The 18,547-nt window shown below is 37.6% G+C and overlaps 1 protein-coding gene across 1 annotated transcript in view; it reads left to right on the forward strand.

Moving 5' to 3' along the window:
- The window catches only part of DNAH7 (dynein axonemal heavy chain 7), a 243,722-nt gene that overhangs the window by 119,238 nt on the left and 105,937 nt on the right, over window positions 1-18,547 (forward strand). The window contains exons 31-39 of the mRNA XM_019939243.3: window positions 1,773-1,955; window positions 2,316-2,492; window positions 5,381-5,512; window positions 6,856-7,080; window positions 9,673-9,870; window positions 12,159-12,314; window positions 13,206-13,374; window positions 15,454-15,580; window positions 16,796-17,015. Of these exons, the coding sequence (XP_019794802.2) occupies window positions 1,773-1,955; window positions 2,316-2,492; window positions 5,381-5,512; window positions 6,856-7,080; window positions 9,673-9,870; window positions 12,159-12,314; window positions 13,206-13,374; window positions 15,454-15,580; window positions 16,796-17,015 (1,587 nt within the window). The remainder of the gene's footprint in view (window positions 1-1,772; window positions 1,956-2,315; window positions 2,493-5,380; window positions 5,513-6,855; window positions 7,081-9,672; window positions 9,871-12,158; window positions 12,315-13,205; window positions 13,375-15,453; window positions 15,581-16,795; window positions 17,016-18,547) is intronic.

Consider the following 18,547-nt stretch of genomic DNA (forward strand, 5'->3'; position numbering starts at 1 on the left):
AAATTGCAGACCTTTATAAAACGATGTCTTACAAATTCCAACACTTACCCTTTAGTGTGTTAGGAAGAGAATCGGCTGCCTGTGGAAAGCAGAAGAGGTAAAGGGTGTGCCAGCTGCTGGCTGCTGGGAAGGGGAGTGGGAACTTACCTCCTCCTGGCTTACCCTACTGAGTGGCAGCTTCCCACTGTTACAGAAAAGGGTCCACAGACCAATAAATGTTAACTTGGTTGTCGTATGTTAGCAGACTCTCCGTGGAGTGTGATTACACGGAGACAGCTTGCTAAGGCTAGTCTTACAGGAAAAGGGGCCTAGGCTACAGACATTTGTTTTAAGTCTTTTTTTATATAAATGTTTTCTTTATTCTGACTACCATACATCCTAAATTTGGTGCTCTTTACCTACTTAAGGACCAGCCCGTCATGAGTCAGTGTAATAACAGAAAAACATCAAATTGCAGCTCTGCTTTTATTGCCTGAAGGGGCTTGAGCAATGAATAATGTAAGGATTGGCTCTCAGGGCACAGGTGGGGCGGGCAGAGGTCTGGGACCATTGATGTCCCAGATCCTTTGATGTCTCAGATCCTTTCTTGTCACAGTGGATGACCTCTGGCCCAGTTTAACATGTGAAGGCTCCAGATAATGTATGCTGTTACATTATTTATAAAGAAATAATCATGAGATGTCTCCCATTTTACACTTAGCTACACAGTACACATTATATTTTCCAGGAAGCTACATCTTGTAAATACTGAGTCTCCAGGAAGTTAAGTAGCTGTCCCAAAGTCACACAGCTGGGAAGTAGTAGAATCAGATTAAAAGTGAGGTCTTTCAGACTGCACAGCCCAACAACTCACCATTCCAGGGCAGTGTTTCTTAGAGTGAAGATGAGCAGCCCTGGGAACCCAACAGCAGGAGGAAAAGTTGCTCTGAAGGTGATCTCGGAGATAACAGGCTCTTCCGTGCTTCCTGAGCGTGGCCAGAGCTAGCTTCTGAGTGTGGGTGTGGGTGGCTTGAGCCCAGACAGGCCCACTGTCTTGTGGATTAATGCCTTTGGTCACAGGGAATGAGAATGTGTTAAGGTGGATTCAGATCCTTCACTACTTCAACTCAAATTCACATTTGCTGAAGGGGAACCAAAGCATCATCTGTGTCCTCAGAAGGGCTGCTTCATAAGGATCTAGAAAAGAGAATCCGTTTTTGCTCCCTCTGGCTAATATTTGTTGAACATTTACTATATTTTGGACAATATGTAAATATTTTCATGTTTCTCATTGTGGGACTGTGAAGGTTATATTGATATTAATGCCCTGTACCACCATGAGACAGTTCAGCCCAAGAAGGATGTGCGTGTTAATTCATTCAGTGGAGGGAACAAAAAACTTGACTTATCACACAAGAGTAATTAATCTGTATGAACGCTAAATAGAATCTCTAGAGTCAGACAGTCTGAATGAAAATTGTTTTCCCTGGCAATTACATGTTTGTTTTACTTATGATACTCTCTAAAACATGTTATATATGAGTTTAGAAACATTGGAAAAGATGGAATCTTAAGATGTTATATATATTTGTCTCATCCGTGGCATATATAGGCTTCTTTAGTGAATATATATATATTCACACATGTATGCACACTTTATTCCAGAGATGCCTTTACATTTTGATGGTGCAGTTAGTTTTAGGGGTTACATTTTAAAGTTGTAAAATAATATTATTGAACTTTTTCCCTTCCATGACCATTTTTGTCCTTTATTCACCGTATGCATGAACCAGACGCCAGACAGGAAATGGTTAGTTTTTGATGGGCCAGTAGATGCAGTATGGATTGAGAATATGAACACTGTGCTGGATGACAACAAAAAACTGTGTCTGATGAGCGGGGAGATTATCCAAATGTCACCACAAATGAATCTTATTTTTGAACCAATGGATTTAGAAGTTGCTTCTCCTGCCACTGTAAGTTCTCAGTTTTCACATCTGCTTATAAATTTGAAATGTTATAAATGCGTTTATTGCTTAGTAACTTTGACTCTAGACGAAAAGTATTTATAGAATTCATTTTAACAGCCATCTGTGATTCTCCAAGAGCAGCCGTGTCTGTCGACATACCTTGACAAATATTAAGTGTCAGGCATATTTTCCTCTTTGCCTAGGACCATTTGGTAAAGTCGTACACAAAAGTTAAATCAGGAAATTATCTAAAAGTATGCTATTTTTTTCCCCAAGAGTTTTCTGAAGGTTGTAAGAAATAGATGTATCAAGTCATATTTCTTTTATAAGCAGTTCCTTGGAGGTAAACAATGATTGTTTTTCCAGGTTTCCAGATGTGGGATGATTTACATGGAGCCTCATATGCTGGGCTGGAGACCGCTGATGTTGTCTTGGATAAATCTTTTACCTCCTGTGATCAGTATTATTCAGAAGGAATTTATAATAGGCTTATTTGACAGAATGGTTCCTGTTTCTGTTGAATTTATTAGAAAGCATACAAAGGTAAGAGGGATGAAAGTTTTAATATTTAAAAAATAAATGGAAAATCCAAATTAGCCATATATATACATTTTAATGTCTACTTTTATTGCCAACTACCAGATATTAAAATAAGTTCTTAACTAGTTTGACTAAAAATGCTTTTCTTGTTAAAGTTTAAAATTTTTAATTAACATAATTCTCCAAAAAATATTTTAAATGAAGCATCCTGTGGTTTGAGAAAAATGTGTGGATCTTTTCTCTCTTAAGAAACAAACTCAAAGTCCCACCTAATCACACCTGGGTGAAAATATTCTAAATAGTTCTCTCTCTGGGACTTCCCTGGTGGCGCAGTGGTTGAGAGTCCGCCTGCCGATACAGGGGACACGGGTTCGTGCCCCGGTCCGGGAAGATCCCACATGCCGCAGAGCGGCTGGGCCCGTGAGCCATGGCCGCTGAGCCTGCGCGTCCGGAGCAAGTTTTCATTTTGAAATTTTTCTTTATTTTCCAATGCTTTTAGAATAAATATATATTATTTTATAATTAGAAAAAGGACAAGTGAAAAAAGTAATCTCGTTTATGACTTCCAAAGAACTCGATAGTGGGTCACATGGAGAAACACATATTACTGCTTTTTAGACATACTAAATGAGGAATCAGCTATATTTAGCATGAGTGCATCTAATTGTTTAGGGATTACTGTGGATAGCTAATAAAACTGTGATTCGGAAAGGGAAGCCAGCCTGTGGTAGAAGAATTGAAAGAGGTCCTAAAGCAAACAAATCCATTTTTCTCTCTTTTAGTACACTCTGGGGATGAGATGGGGGAAAGGTAGAAGGGAGAAGTGACAGCGTGAATTTCCGGAAGCATGGATGTCTCCTGCCTCTGAGAGTTGATGGAGTTCCCATGAGGCTCTTAAACACCCTCCAGCTGGGAACTGTAGGGAAAGATGCTTAATTTCTGCTTTGGGAGATGTGGACCAAAGGTCTTTTAGGATGACTTTGCTCCGGATCAAATATAGGGAAACAGGGTTGGGATTTCTCCTGCTGTTGGAAATATAATAGAAAAGCTTGAGGCAGGTATTTAGCTCAGTGTTCATATTTGGAAAGTAGAATTTAAAACCACGGTAATGAAGATTACTTAAAGGCAAATCCAGAGAAAAAAGAGCAAAGGCTGTAATCCTGGGTATACCAGCAACTTAGAGAGAGGGAATGGGAAGAAGGTTTTGAGTAGTAAGTAGCCAGTGTTATCAGAAATTACTGAGAGTCAGGTGAAGGAAGGAAAGCGTTGGCATGTGTCCCTCGGAAGTGATAGTAGAGATCTTGAGGGAGCTCTGGCCCCAGCACTTTGAGGGAAGAGGCAAGAGTACTTCAGGGCAGTTGGTTAGGAATGTAGCTGATACTGACTTGATGGTGAGTGTAGGCTGCTCTTTCAGGAAACTTGGCTGTAACGGAATATGTTGTACATATGAAGTAATCATGTTTCAAAATCAATTAAATATGCATCAATTGAGATAAAATAAGCTATAGGTTTTTTTTTTCTCCTGGCATTGTCACAGAAGGTAGGTGTTACAAATAAATGGATTTTCCATATAACTGGAACTGCTCTTTTCAATAGCAAATAGGGGGAAAAATTTTTTTAATTGAGGTATAATTGACATACAGTATATTAGTTTCAGGTGTACAATATAATGATTTGTATATTTTGTGAAATGATCACCATAGAAAGTCTAGTTAATATCTGTCATACGTAGAATTTTGTTCTTGTAATGAGAATTTTTAAAAAATCATTTTTAATATAAACTTCCTGAAAGGTACTTATGCACTTTTGTCCTTTCTTGAAGAAATTATGAATGCCTGTAGAGCACAGATCTGTGTATGCTGAGGCGGGTAGGAGAGGGATAGATTGGGAATTTGGGATTAGCAGATGCAAACTATCATATATATGTATAACTAAATCACTTTGCTGTACACCAGAAACTAACACAACATTGTGAATCAACTATACTTCAATAAAATAAATTTTAAAACAATTATGAATGCCTGTTATTTACTAAGTAGTAATACGCGTCTGTCTTATTTGTAGTCGTTAACTGTTTGCATTTTAGGGTTGCAGCCATAACACTTAGTCCCTGTCCTTAATCAGACACTCAGTTGTCGCTTACTGCCTGCTTCTACTGGGACAGTGGCCAAATATCAAGTCACCTGCTTCTAATCTTCAGAGAGTCCATTTCAGAGTTAATTCTTACATGTTAACCATGAAGCAATACAACTCTAAAGGCTGGAAGAGAGCTTGGAGGGAAGACAAATGTTTATTGAGAACTTGCTGTATGCTGCATGGTTATAGGAACTGTAACATTATTTATTTTATAAATTCTCATGGTGAGACCCAGAGAAATAAAGTGCACAGTATTTACAGCACTCCAGAAACATTTTATGCTCTTCAAGACTTAAAAATATATTTCATGAGTTTACTCCGAGTACTGCTGTAGCTTATAAAGATATTCTAAAATGGGCTTTATTTATGGAACATGTTAGATAAGCAAATTAATTTCCTGCTCTGAAAGATTTTTTTTTTTTAGTGTTTTGGTTTATGAAATTGGTATAACATAGAATCTATGTTTGTGATTAAATTAACTAAACTTGTAACTGAGTTTTTTCAATTTGAGAATCAGTATAAGAGTGATTAAAGAGCACACGCCACCTGGATGGGACGTCCATTGCTGCCTCACTCTAGGGAACTAATATGTACCTCAGTTTTCCCTCCTATAAAATTAGAATTGTAACAGTAGTACCTTTTCATAGATACTTTGGCTGTTAGAACTAAATGAGTTCAATAAAAATTAGTTGATACTATTTCAGTTAGTGCCTCATTTAAATCGTTTCACAGACTTTTTTTCTCTGATTTTTCAGGAATTATCTCCTACTTCAGATACAAACTTAGTCCGATCCCTAATGAATCTGATAGACTGTTTTATGAGTGACTTTGCTGATGAAGTCAAAGTAGGAGAGAGAAATGATCGAGAAACTTACTCTTTACTTGAGGTAGGTCCATTTCTCTTTGAGTCTTGCAATAGAAAGACATCCACTGCTTTCCCCAACGCTTCCTAATTAATTAACCTCATTTTTCCCGGAACTGGAGTCTGGACAATGGGTGGTAGCTGAACAGTGAGGAAAAAGTCAGGTTCCAAATGCCAGGTGCTGGTAGGAAAGCTCCTTGACCGGCAGTTCTGTTGGATCAAGAAGTTTGGGTGGAGCCCAATGATTCCCACAGATCTGCTACTGATTACCTTGGGTCAGTTGGCCTGTCTCAAAGATGATCAATCCTCAAAATGTCAATGACCATTGACAACAGGATTCACCTCCCCTTCAACCTCCAAATTATAATTCATTGCTTTTTCTCCTTTTCCGCCTTTTTCATGAGATATAAATGTTTAAAATATATATATGTATTGAGTATAAGTATATATTTGAAATGAGGAAAGCAAGAAAATATATAATCTATAAACATTTTAAATATAGGAATAAAATTATCAACAGACCTTGAATCTTCTTTAATAAAAAAATTATGTATTGGCTAATGGTAGCACTTCTAATGTAGTCAGTTACTTTTTCCATATGTTTTATGAAATAAATTTTTAGTTTCATTTAAAACAGTTTCCAGAGAAAGACAGTCTGTAAGCTGTGAGTAGGTGAATAGTGTGAAGCCAGAGTTCACAACTTTTATGAGCATAGTCAAGACTGTTTTAACATTAAAACATGTATATGTTTTAATGGCATTAAAAAGGGGATTTGATTTTAAAACTATCAAACAGGCTTTCTCATTTGAGTGGTGTGTCTTGTTGTCTCCCCTGTTCCCTCTGCCTGAGTCTGGTAAGAAAGCTTGCAGGTTAGCAGTTCTAATTATACAATCAATGCTCAGGTAATTATTACAACAGGTAAATAAAAGTATTTGAATTTGTTCTACTTTTTTAAAAACACTGCATCAGAATTTAAATTTAATAAATATATATAGTGGGTTGATTATTCTTTATTAAAATATGCTTTTGTACTTTAATAAAAAGTTATCTCAATGTTCTTTTTAATATCAAAGTTCAGCCATATATTTAAATTATCACCTGATTTACCAGACTAATCATTCTAAGGTTTTACTATGCCTAGAATTTATACTTTGCATTGTATTATCTTCTCTGATAGTAAGACTTTATAAGACATGTAATTTGATAGAAAAAAACTAATTATTACAAAATCCTGAGATAACCTACTACCATATATCAGTTTATTCATTTCCTTTCAAAGATATTAATCTGGCTGATATGATTTAAGCTTCAAGAATAGATTAAAGTTATTCTTTAATGCACTCTTATCTTCTCATCTCTCCAATTCAGGGCATTTTTCTGTTTTCATTGATCTGGTCCATTGGTGCTTCTTGTAAAGATGATGATCGGTTGAAATTTAATAAGATTCTTCGAGAACTAATGGAAGGCCCGATTTCAGAAATAACTCGAAATAGGTTTAAATTACTGAGTGGTACTGAGCAAACATCTTCAAAAACACTAACTGTTCCATTTCCTGAAAAAGGAACAATTTATGATTATCAGTTTGTCACTGAGGTAAGAGTTCTGAAGCAAGAGTTGTAACTGCCAACCAGGCAGAGTCTCCTTGGAGACACACAGCACATAAAGGCTCTGTGGCCACCTTGTCACCACTGTTTACCTTAGGAGACAGCATGGAGTAGAGGAAGGCACGCTGGTTGTGAAGTCAGGCACACCTGGGTCTGCCATATAGCCTTGGACTAGTTCTTTAATCTCCCTGAACCTTGTTTTTCTCATTGATAAAATGAGACAAATAATAATACTTGTTGGGCCAGTTGTACTCATTGCAAAAAATCACACATTAGGGCATCCAGTCCAGCACCAGGCGAGTACTGCTCAACGACACACCTCTGGGAGGTTCATGGTGCATGTTAGCACATCACAGGCTAAGAGGTCCTGCAGGACCGCCGCTGGGTGTTTAGGAATTCAGCCCTTCCCAAACAGATTGGACAATACAACCTGGGTGGTGTTTGTTCACTTGTTTGTTTTTGTGTAACAGCTCCCATAAGTACTGTAAATGAGGACAAAGTTTTGGTATACATATTATTTAAATATATGCAGATTTAAGTGAGGTTGGGATCACACCATATCCTCACTGGGTAGTTGTATATCCTCCTTCCTCCTTTAATAAAGAAAACAACTCTCTGTCTCACTGATATTTCTTTAATAAACTTATTTTTCTAAAACCTCCCTATAATCTACCATTTGGATGGACCATGATCCATTGCGTTTCGTAGTCTTGGACATTGAAGTGTTTTTGTTGTTTTAGTTTTAATGCTTTTGTGAATATTCTTGTGCACAAGTCATTGCGTACATATCTGATTATTTCTTTAAGATAGGTTCCTAGAAAAGGAACTACTGTATCATTTTTTAAATTTTTATGGCTCTTGACCATGTATTGCCAACCTCACCTCAGAAGAGACTCTTCACCCTGCCAGCCACAAGATACCTTTATATCTTTGCTAATTTTACTTCAAATGACTAACCATACGCTGCATTTTCAGAGCACTTTGCAGTTTATTAAGCTTTTCCACAATCACTTCTATTTTGTTTCCCAGCATCTCAGTGAAATGGTAAAGGTAGGATTATTTTTCAAATTTTACCATTGAGGGAACTGAGTGAGGCTCAGAGGTATTTTGTGATTTTTCCCAGGATCACACAATCTCTAAATGACTCTCTGTTCTAGGTTTTGTGATTCTTAATTTTTCCTTCCCCACAGGTGGCAAAATATCCATGTTAGAAAAGATTATCAAGAGTATCGAAAGAGCATTATTTCTTCATCAGTTTTAGAAAGTTCTAGGAATTTCTTTGCAATACTATTTTTAGGCTGATGTAAATTCAGCCTCCTCAAATTCTCTGCTATGTGCACAGCACTGCCAGAAGATACAAAAATGAATAAAGCACAGTGCTGCCCTCTGTGAGTTCCTAACCTCTTCAGAAGAGTGTCATGTATACTGTAGGACAGAAGAGTCTTATATGTCAAGGTCCAGGGACACAGGGCATTTTTGTAACCGTAGGCCCATCAGTGAGGCTGGGTTTTGGGGAACATGAAGAAGGTGTGAAGGAAGAATGGGTCTAAATTCTAATATGCTTCGAAAGGCCAGGAGCTTAAATTGGATTTTGTAAGAAAGGAGAGGCCAGTGGTGTTTGTCTAAGGAGAGAGAGTTAACGTGATATTTTTGAAAAGTTTTTTTATAGACACTGCCTTAGCAAATTAAAATTTTAGTTCATAAGCTAATTGGATGAAAAGATACAGTGTAATGTTAATTCATAGTAATAATCTCATATTAAGAAATCTCGTCTGTTCTGGATATCTGTTGCACACCAACATGAATATAGTTAACACTACTGAGCTATACACTTAAAAATGGTTGAAGGTAAATGTTAGGTGTTTTTTACTACAATTAAAAAAAGACACTACTATAAATAAAATAGATAACTGTTAAGGACCTACTGTATAGCACAGGAAACTCTACTCAATACTCTGTAATGACCTATATGGGGAAAAAAATCTAAGAAAGAGTGGATATATGTACATATATAACTGACTCACTTTACTGTACAGCAGAAACTAACACAAAGTCAAAATCAACTCTACCCCAATAAAAATTTTTGTAAGAAAGAAAGAGAAATCTTGCTTGAAATAATAAGCTGATGTTGTAAGTACCATTATAAAAGTCAAACAGTATGCAGCTGATGTTCTATGTAGAAAATTTTTCTATGTGAACAGTTTCTGTGTGAACAGGTATTGAATAAAATTCTTTACTCTTTAACACATTGATTAGACCAGTTTACTCAATGCCATTAAAGAATCTAACAATTGGCCGAAATAACTGGTCTTTGGGTTGACATAATCAGTGGTTTCAGGACATCAAAAGTATCACAACATTGCCATTTCATTTTTATTCATAAAAAGCCCAATTTCTCCTTAATTTAACATAAAATTTAACTTAAAAAAATTAGAGTGAAGAGTTTTAAAGGATAAAAACAAGTGCATAAATATCAAGGATTGTTGTCTTGATCTTTCATCTTTTTTGCAATGGCACAGGAGTGCCATCTAAAAGTATTTTACAACATGGCATTCACTATTTGGTTATTTATTGTAAACAGGGAATAGGAAAATGGGAACCATGGGTAAAGAAGTTGGCAGAAGCTCCTCCAATTCCTAAGGATGTGATGTTTAATGAAATCATTGTACCAACTCTGGACACAGTTCGATGCTCTGCACTAATGAAATTGTTGACCACCCATCAAAAGCCTTCAATATTTGTAGGACCAACAGGAACTGGAAAGAGTGTTTACATTATTGTAAGTATTGTAGAAATCTACATGTTAAAATGTGCATGATAGTCCTAAGAAAATTATTTTTTAAACTACCTGAACTGGTAGGCAATGTTTTTTAAATACTTACGTATTTCAATGTCGCAGCCACAGAGAATTTTTGAGTAATTGCCTATTTATTTTTGAAAGTTGTTTAAAGATATTATGCTACTTTATATCACTAAATTATTGTCCATTTTAAAGTTATTTTAGTGAAAATAGCTTATACAGGATGAAGAATTTTATCTCCCTTAAAAAGGGTGTTTTGGTTGATATTTAATTTTTTAAAGTATCAAATATGTAAACAATTACTACATGGTAATAAGACTGATTTTCTTTAATGATTTCTGGAATCACACCTATTGTGTGGTAGGTAAGAAAATGCTAGCTGCTGCAACAGACATGCCCCAAATCTCAGTAGCCTTATAAATCTTTGTTCCCTTGTGTTTAGGGGATCACACTGATCAAAGATCAGTTCTTGCCTCTAGTTTCAGATTTCTGAAAGGAGAAAGCTGGCTGGAACTTTTTTTTTTTTTTTTTTTTTGATGATGAGAAACAATGCCGTATTTTATTTTATTTTTTTTTGCGGTGCGGGCCTCTCACTGTTGTGGCCTCTCCCGCCGCGGAGCACAGGCTCCGGACGCGCAGGCTCAGCGGCCATGGCTCATGGGCCCAGCCGCTCCGCGGCACGTGGGATCCCCCCGGACCGGGGCACGAACCCGTGTCCCCCGCATCGGCAGGCGGACTCCCAACCACTGCGCCACCAGGGAAGCCCCTGGCTGGAACTATTAATGAGTAGCACCTCCAGCCTTTGACATGGCAAGTAAGTGCAAGTTTCCCCCGGGTCAGTTGGACAGTGTGGAAGGTAACTGGACTTGAGCCTTCCTGGGAGTCCATTCCATATGACTGCCCACAGAAGTGAGGGAACTCCACTAGTCCCCTTAGGTCAGGGAACTGTGCAATGTGAATGTCCCTTGGGAGTAAGTAAGGAACCTGCACATCTGGTCTTCTCAGAGAGCAAACATTTGGAAGCTTGCCATGACAGCAGGCAAGATAGCATTAGCCAAGAGAGAACCACAGTGACACCAGTGAAGTGGGAATTTTGCCTCTCTTCGTCCAGCTCTGCCCGCTACCCGACCGTGGGCAGGAAGAAGATAGGGAAGGGAGGTGGAGGAAAGAGGAGGAGCTATCGGTGGCCCCTCCCCAATTGCAGTTTCCCAGTCAATTCACATTCTCCCAGTTGTGACAGTACCTGTTTCTAGTTCTTTATTGATTTTATATTTTAATCCAGTCCTTTAATCCTTTGGAATATATTTGGTTATATAGTAGAATAATTGTCCTGGTATTATTTATTGAATAATCTCTTTCCCAACAGATTGAAATGTCACCTTTATCATACTAAATGCTGTATGTATCAAGAAATATCCAGGAGTGGGGAGGGAAGATGTTTAGACTGAGATTTTAAATCAAGGTGTTGAGTTGGACTGGATTTTTTTTTAAAAAATAACAAAGTGTACAGAAAGCTAATGGATTTATCTAAGATATTATCAAGAGTTAGGGAATGGCGACTTGACATGGTTCAAGGCAGTGGGTGGAGAAAAATAAAGCCTTTGTCATTGGTACCACCATCAAATTCAGCCCAGGTAATAAACTGCCCAGGCCAAAAAGAATTACTTTTCACAAAATTGGGGAACATAATTTGCATCTTATTTTGTAATCTGCTTTTTTCTACTTAAGGTATTGTAAATATTTTCCTATTCCATTATTATTCTACAAGATGATTTGTAGAAAACAACATCTTGGTTAAGAATCATTGTAATTTTACCTGCTTTCCAGTGAATTCCATTTTGAAAGTACAAATTATACTATGTAAGCTTCTTAACTTACAGTCAGATAACTTGATGAAAGTGGAAAGCTAATGAGCTATATTACAGAGAACGTTGATCTGGACAGAGACAAATGGCAGTCTAAATTCTTGTGTCATCTCTGAGAGCTTAACCAAGTTTCTTAACCCCTGAGTCCCTATGACTTCATGTTAGGCAGGAATGTGTACTCTGCATGGTGGTTTTACAAATCAGAGTAGCCACGTGTCCAGAAGGCCTGCACAAATAGACACACTCCATTGACTTGGTAACTGTTATTGCTGTTGATTCCATCTCTTTTTACATTATGACACTCTAATATTAAATTCAAGTGTGTCAACAATGATGCTTAGTGGTTATTTTGAAATGTCAAAACATAATTGCAACTATGGCTCATTATTTCCTGTTATACAGAATTTTCTTTTAAATCAACTCAGTAAAGATATATACAAGCCTCTGCTGATTAACTTCTCAGCACAAACTACAGCAGCTCAAACTCAGAATATTATCATGTCAAAACTGGACAAAAGAAGAAAGGGAGTTTTTGGACCTCCTTTGGGCAAGAAAATGGTAATTACTCTCTGTTTCTATACGTATAGTACAGCAATGGTCCTATTCATGGGCATTGTTACATTCAGAACGAGGAAGCCAGATATACTGGTACTGGATGTCTTTTTGTGCAGGTTTTTTATCACAGATTTTGGTTAAGTTTTCTTAAAAGTGTGTTCAAATTTGTATGTGCATCAGGCAACTTGACATTAAAAACATTTAAGTTTTCTTAAAAGTGTGTTCAGATTTGTATGTGCATCAGGCAACTTGACATTAAAAACAACTTGCCCTTTGAATTCGAAGTAGAATATACATCTGGGAAATTACCTACCTTCCTAATTCTCTCATTAACATTTTTACTCATCGGAGTCTTTGCTTCTTGCTCTCTTGGCCTTTAAACAACCAAGCTATCAATTGACTTTTCCTCTACCAAGAATACACTTCCCGGACTTCCCTGGTGGCGCAGTGGTTGAGAGTGCGCCTGCGGATGCAGGGGACACGGGCTCAGTGAGAGGCCCGCGTACCGCAAAAAAAAAAAAAAAAAAGAATACACTTCCCAACCTTACTGTCATCACTCAGAGGTTATAATCATTTTTAAATCACACCTTCCTCATTTATTTTAATGTACTGAAGTTGTACAAGGAAAAAAGAGAAGGAATACTGAGAAAAGTTGCATGAGAGGATTAATAGGTTCTAAACTCTTAACTATAAAGGTTAGTAATAAGACTGTCTCCCTGTTCCTTGGTAACATGGATGCTAAGGGATATTCCTGATGTGAAAAGAAACCATCATTTCTCACATATGTACCCCACAAGAAGATAATCTGATTCTTTGCCTGAACATTGTTTGCACCATAGGACACTATATTAAGATGTTAATATTTTCTAATCCCTCTTCTCCTTTCATTGTCAGGTTGTCTTTGTAGATGATGTCAATATGCCTGCTCGGGAGGTGTATGGGGCTCAACCTCCTATCGAGTTACTTAGACAATGGTTAGATCACTGGAATTGGTATGACCTAAAAGATTGTTCTATGATCAAACTAGTGGACATTCAAATCATGTGTGCTATGGGACCTCCAGGTACGTTTTCTGAGTTTGTGATTAAGGTTGAAAATCACTCTGGCTATATATAAAGGGCAGGAGAAAGAAAGAAAGAGAAATCGGATAACTTGAGTTACAATGTTTTGTGTATATATTTTCTGTGTCTGTACATTGTGACCTAACAGAGTGACCACAATGATCAACACTGCAGAGTGGGTTGACTTGCTTGGAGTCATTCTCATCAAACCAAACAGCTCTTCCAAATCCTTTTTCTTCCACCTTTTGGGACTTTGCTTTCCATTTCCTGTTCCTGCATTCTGAGGTCCCAGATCCCCTGAGAACCCAGATCCCCCTGGGGAAGCTCATTTTCCTCTGTTTCATTCCTTAAAGTTTCAACTGTACGAAACATCCCTGCTTCAATAGTCACCTTTCCCCTACCCCAATCAATTCCCATTTTAGTGAGTCTCTGGATTTAGACAGACTGTGGAGGGGGAATTTGAGTAGGAGATGGCCAAAATAATTAACTCTTAGAGATCCTTTATACTTTTCAGGGGAAATTTGTAAACTCAAAAGAGATCTCTATGTAGGGGAAATTTTTTATTTTAGAATATCTGAAACAGCTTGATTCAACTGACTGGACATTTTTAACTGTTCTTTTCCTGAACTCAAGCTGGTATCCTATATTTTTAAAAATTCCCCTTCTTGATGTACCATGTCTTCAAGGAATCTCTCTGGTATTTGCCTCTGAACCACCTGACCTTTATCTGACCTATAATGCAGACAGTTTGCTCTGAGTCAGTAATTGCTCTCAGTACACTCCCTGGGCCACTTTGAATGCTTCCCCCTCCCCCCACTCTTTTTTTTTTTAATTCTATTGCTCCTGGGTCCCAGACTTTAGCTCCACTTTGCCTCTCCCCCACTACCCAGCAGTCATTTGTACTAAGTGTCCATTTTCCTGGCCTCCTCAAGGACTGGACAGAGGAGCAGGCTAAATCCATGATGTGTCTTTTCCTCTTGGACCCCGTTTTCTAAAAAGACCACCATTTCTGAGCATTCTCTGGGAGGAAGGGTTGAAAATAGACCTGGGTATATGATCTCTGACCTTTCCTTCTGCAGCTCTTTTACCATCTCCTTAAGCTTGCCCAGGTAAATCAGTGTTTATTATAAGCTTCTAAATACATAGAGATACATAACTGTTTTGATCTATAGGCAACTAGTTACATGCTTTCACACATTATCCATGTTTTCAGAATCAGCACAGTATAATAGTGGTAGAAGCAAAAGACAGATTTACCGGGTTTAAAACAAACATAAGACATGAACTTACATATTTTTAAGCAATATAAAGGTATCATGCACATTTAACACCACTTCTTTACCAAAGATTTCATGATAGAATCCCTTTAAGGAGAAAATGCATTTTGTCTATACATGTAAAGATGATCATATCAATCAATTTTGTAAAGTGATGTTACATTCTAAGTCTGTTACTAAAACTTCATATTTGAAAATGTAATCAGTATTTTGTGAAAATAAGATAACCCCCCAGTTTTTACAATTACAGGCAGCCAGTGAAGTGGCCATGTGAACCACATAGACTAGTCCTAGGGAAATTTATTTCAAGATGTGGGGGAAGAATGAGGCTGTATGCCAATGTCATGCTGAATTTCAGCCATGTGGAAAGGACCCTAAAGTATGGTCAGTGAGAATCACCAGGGTTATGTTAATACTGCATACAATATTAACATTGTATAATATTGTATCTTAATATTGTATTGTAATGAGAATGTTTGACGGTTTACTGCTTTGGGCTATGTATGAGTCATGGAGAAGGTGGCCATTGGTTCTTTCTGTCTGGTCAAATTACCTTTGGTAAATACACTTGACCAAGATTATATCTAATTAGTTGAACTTATTCAGATCATTGAACTAGGAAACAACACCTTGAGGTTGAGGAGAAAACTGTTTTGAGGTCAAGGTTATCCAAATAATCGATTATTCTTCTCTGTGTGCTGTGAATTTGTCCATCTTGCGCGTTGTTTTATGCTGTAAAGTGTAGAGAAAATGCTCTGGTATATATGAATAACACTGTTAAGGGTTATCCTTTTTAATATTTAGGTGGTGGTCGAAATCCAATAACTCCTCGATACATGCGACATTTCAATATTATAACAATCAATGAGTTTAGTGATAAATCCATGTTTACAATCTTCTCTAGAATCTTAACCTGGCATTTAAGAACCTGGTAGGTAATTGAAGGTGTGTTTGTTTTTTCATTGGGGGGGTGTAAAATCTTTGGGGAACATGTCAGTACAAGTAGTGCTTCTCAAACTTTTCCATGAAAGCACCTTTAGACACGGAAGAAGATAACAGGTAACATTGCTTCCCTCCTTTGCTCCCATCTCCAGGTATGGGAACATAACACAAAGGGACTGCAGTATCTTTCTCTTTTTCCTTTATTTTTCTGAAGTCTTGGATTTTAACCTAAAAATCCATACACATTTTGCCTCACGCTGTATAATATATCCATGTTGGAATGATCAATGTTTTGAATTTTTGCCACATAGTTCAATTAATGCTGGAAAGATTGCCAGGTTTATCCTGTGACTTTGACACCCAGTAGTAAAACTCTTGAGTTCCCCAGAGGTGTCCATGTCCAGGTTTGAGTATAACCTTGGAGCCTGTACCCTGGGGAAACATTGCTCCCTAGCTCTGGACACTCAGCACTTCTCCACAAGATACTTGGAGGTCGGGGAGCCAAGTGCACCTGAGCAGTGCAAATCTTGCTCCCTGATGTGGACACCGTCCTCAGGAAATTGTCATTCCTTGCCCTATCCAGTGATGATGGAGGACCCCTTGTCAAGCCAGAAGTGAAATAGAGCCAATTTTTTCAAATGGATATTATTTCCCCATGTTCTTTCTACCCTAATTATTCCTTTTGCCCTTAAAAAAAAATCCTGGCTCATTGTTCATTTTACTTTCTTTTTACTCTCCTTTTCTTGTTCACTTTTCTTTATTTTTTTCTGTGTTTTTATTTTCTCCCTTCCCTTTCTCTGAAAATACCCATTTCACCAGTGTTCTTCCAGGGATTCTATCTCTATGCAATTAAGAATGCCAGGGGGTGAAAGAGGTTAGGAAGCATCGTTTAGTGGACTCTGGGTTTAAGTTACTTAATATGGGTTCCTTGGCTGGCTTTTCTGTCAGTAGTCTTAAGTTCATTAAATTCGTCCTGCTTACTCATGGAGTTCCTTTGAACATAAAATAAAATAATGAATGGAAAGTAGCTTTAAAAGAAGTAAAAATTCTATTATCATATCAAGAAATGGTAATTTTGTAAACAAAATCAATTGATTTAATCGTAAGAAAAAAGTCATGCTAGTCATACTAAATATCATTTATGTATCAGAATTCTGTATTTGCTAACATTTTTCTTTCTTTTTACTTAAAAAATTTTTTTAAGTTATAAATTTCCAGACAGTTTTCTAGATTTGACCACACAAATTGTAAATGGTACAATGACTCTGTATAAAGAAGCAATGAAGAATCTCTTGCCTACTCCAGCCAAATCTCACTACCTGTTCAACCTCCGAGATTTCTCCCGTGTCATTCAGGGTGTGTGTTTGTCAAGACCAGAAACAGCAGAAACCAAAGATGTGATTAAACGTCTTTGGGTTCATGAGGTAAATCTCCATGTTACTGATATATGATGATGCAGGAAACAAAGATTTTACCATGCCAACAACTGCGTAAAAAGAAGTATTCAGCAATTTAAATAGATGGATTCCACTATTTGGCATTCTGAAGGCCAATGGCCAAGATAATGTCTAACAATACTTTTCGCTAATATGTTTTATGACATTTAAGATGCCTTATCTCTCATTTTCAGGAATTTCTGTTGATTTATAGGCTATTTCAAAGTAGGTATCATTCTTGGTCTCCTTGAATTGACTTAATCCTTGTTAGTTTGACTTCAAATAATTTTGAGATGGAACACTTTTGTTTTCATTAGAAATGAATGTATTTATGTTCATTACTTACTTGTAGTGATATTAGATGCCAAAAGAACTACAGAGTAAACTAGATTTGAGAACATAGAAACTATATAAAAATATATTTCTCTTTGGGAAGAGATACATGGGTGAACATTTTCTTGTAAAAACTTGTAGAGGAAGGGCAGGAGAGAGAGAAAAAGGAATACAAAAAATAATGCATCAAAAATAATAGTTCAGGGACTTCCCTGGTGGCACAGTGGTTAAGAATCCGCCTGCCAATTCAGGGGACATGGGTTCGAGCCCTGGTTCAGGATGATCCCACATGCTGTGGATCAACTAATCCCGTGAGCCACAACTACTGAGCCTGCTCTCTAGAGCCCACAAGCCACAACTGCTGAGCCTGCGTGCTGCAGCTACTGAAGCCCGCATGCCTAGAGCCTATGCTCCGCAACAAGAGAAATCACCGCAATAAGACCGTGCACCGCAACCAAGAGTAGCCCCCACTCGCCCCAGCTAGAGAAAGCCCGCGCATAGCTACGAAGACCCAATGCAGCCAAAAAAAAAAGAAAGAATATTTTTAAAATAGGCAAAGAATATGGGAAAGTGGGAGGAAAATTTTCTCTTTTTAATATATAACTAATATGGTTATTTTAATTTTAATTAATGTAGTTAGGAAATCTAGAAAATGGAAATGTACTGCTATGTTAAAACCATGTGTTACAGAGACATAAATTTCAGAAAGGCTTTACCAAATTCGATCTTTGTAGGCTTTTTAGATCTACAGTTTGAATTTTTATATCCTCACACATTCAAATATATGCCCAAGTGAAGGTCCATTCCACTCAGAAATTTTGGCCACAGCAAGGTCCCTAAAAGTGACTCTTTGGAAAAGTATGATCTGCAGATTCCACTGTAGGTCACTTAATTGCCTGAGTGGGGTCCATATTCTGGGACATGAACACAGGCTGTCAGCCTGGTAGGCCACGTGGGTGACAGAAATGTGCTGAAAGGTATAGAGGGAGAGTGGCGAGAGGGGAGGATGTCATTGACTTCACTGAAGGAGCACATTACCTAAGACAGCATTTGGTCACGGGCCAAATCTTCCTGTAGGAAGCATCTCGCATCCTCCAGCTCGGGAACTTTGCCCTTGATATTCCTTCTACCTAGGACACTCCTCCCATTATCCACACGGCTTGCCCATTTACCTCCTTAAGATCTCA

The sequence above is a fragment of the Tursiops truncatus genome, chromosome 7 (genome assembly GCF_011762595.2).
Source record: "Tursiops truncatus isolate mTurTru1 chromosome 7, mTurTru1.mat.Y, whole genome shotgun sequence".
NCBI lineage: Eukaryota > Metazoa > Chordata > Mammalia > Artiodactyla > Delphinidae > Tursiops > Tursiops truncatus.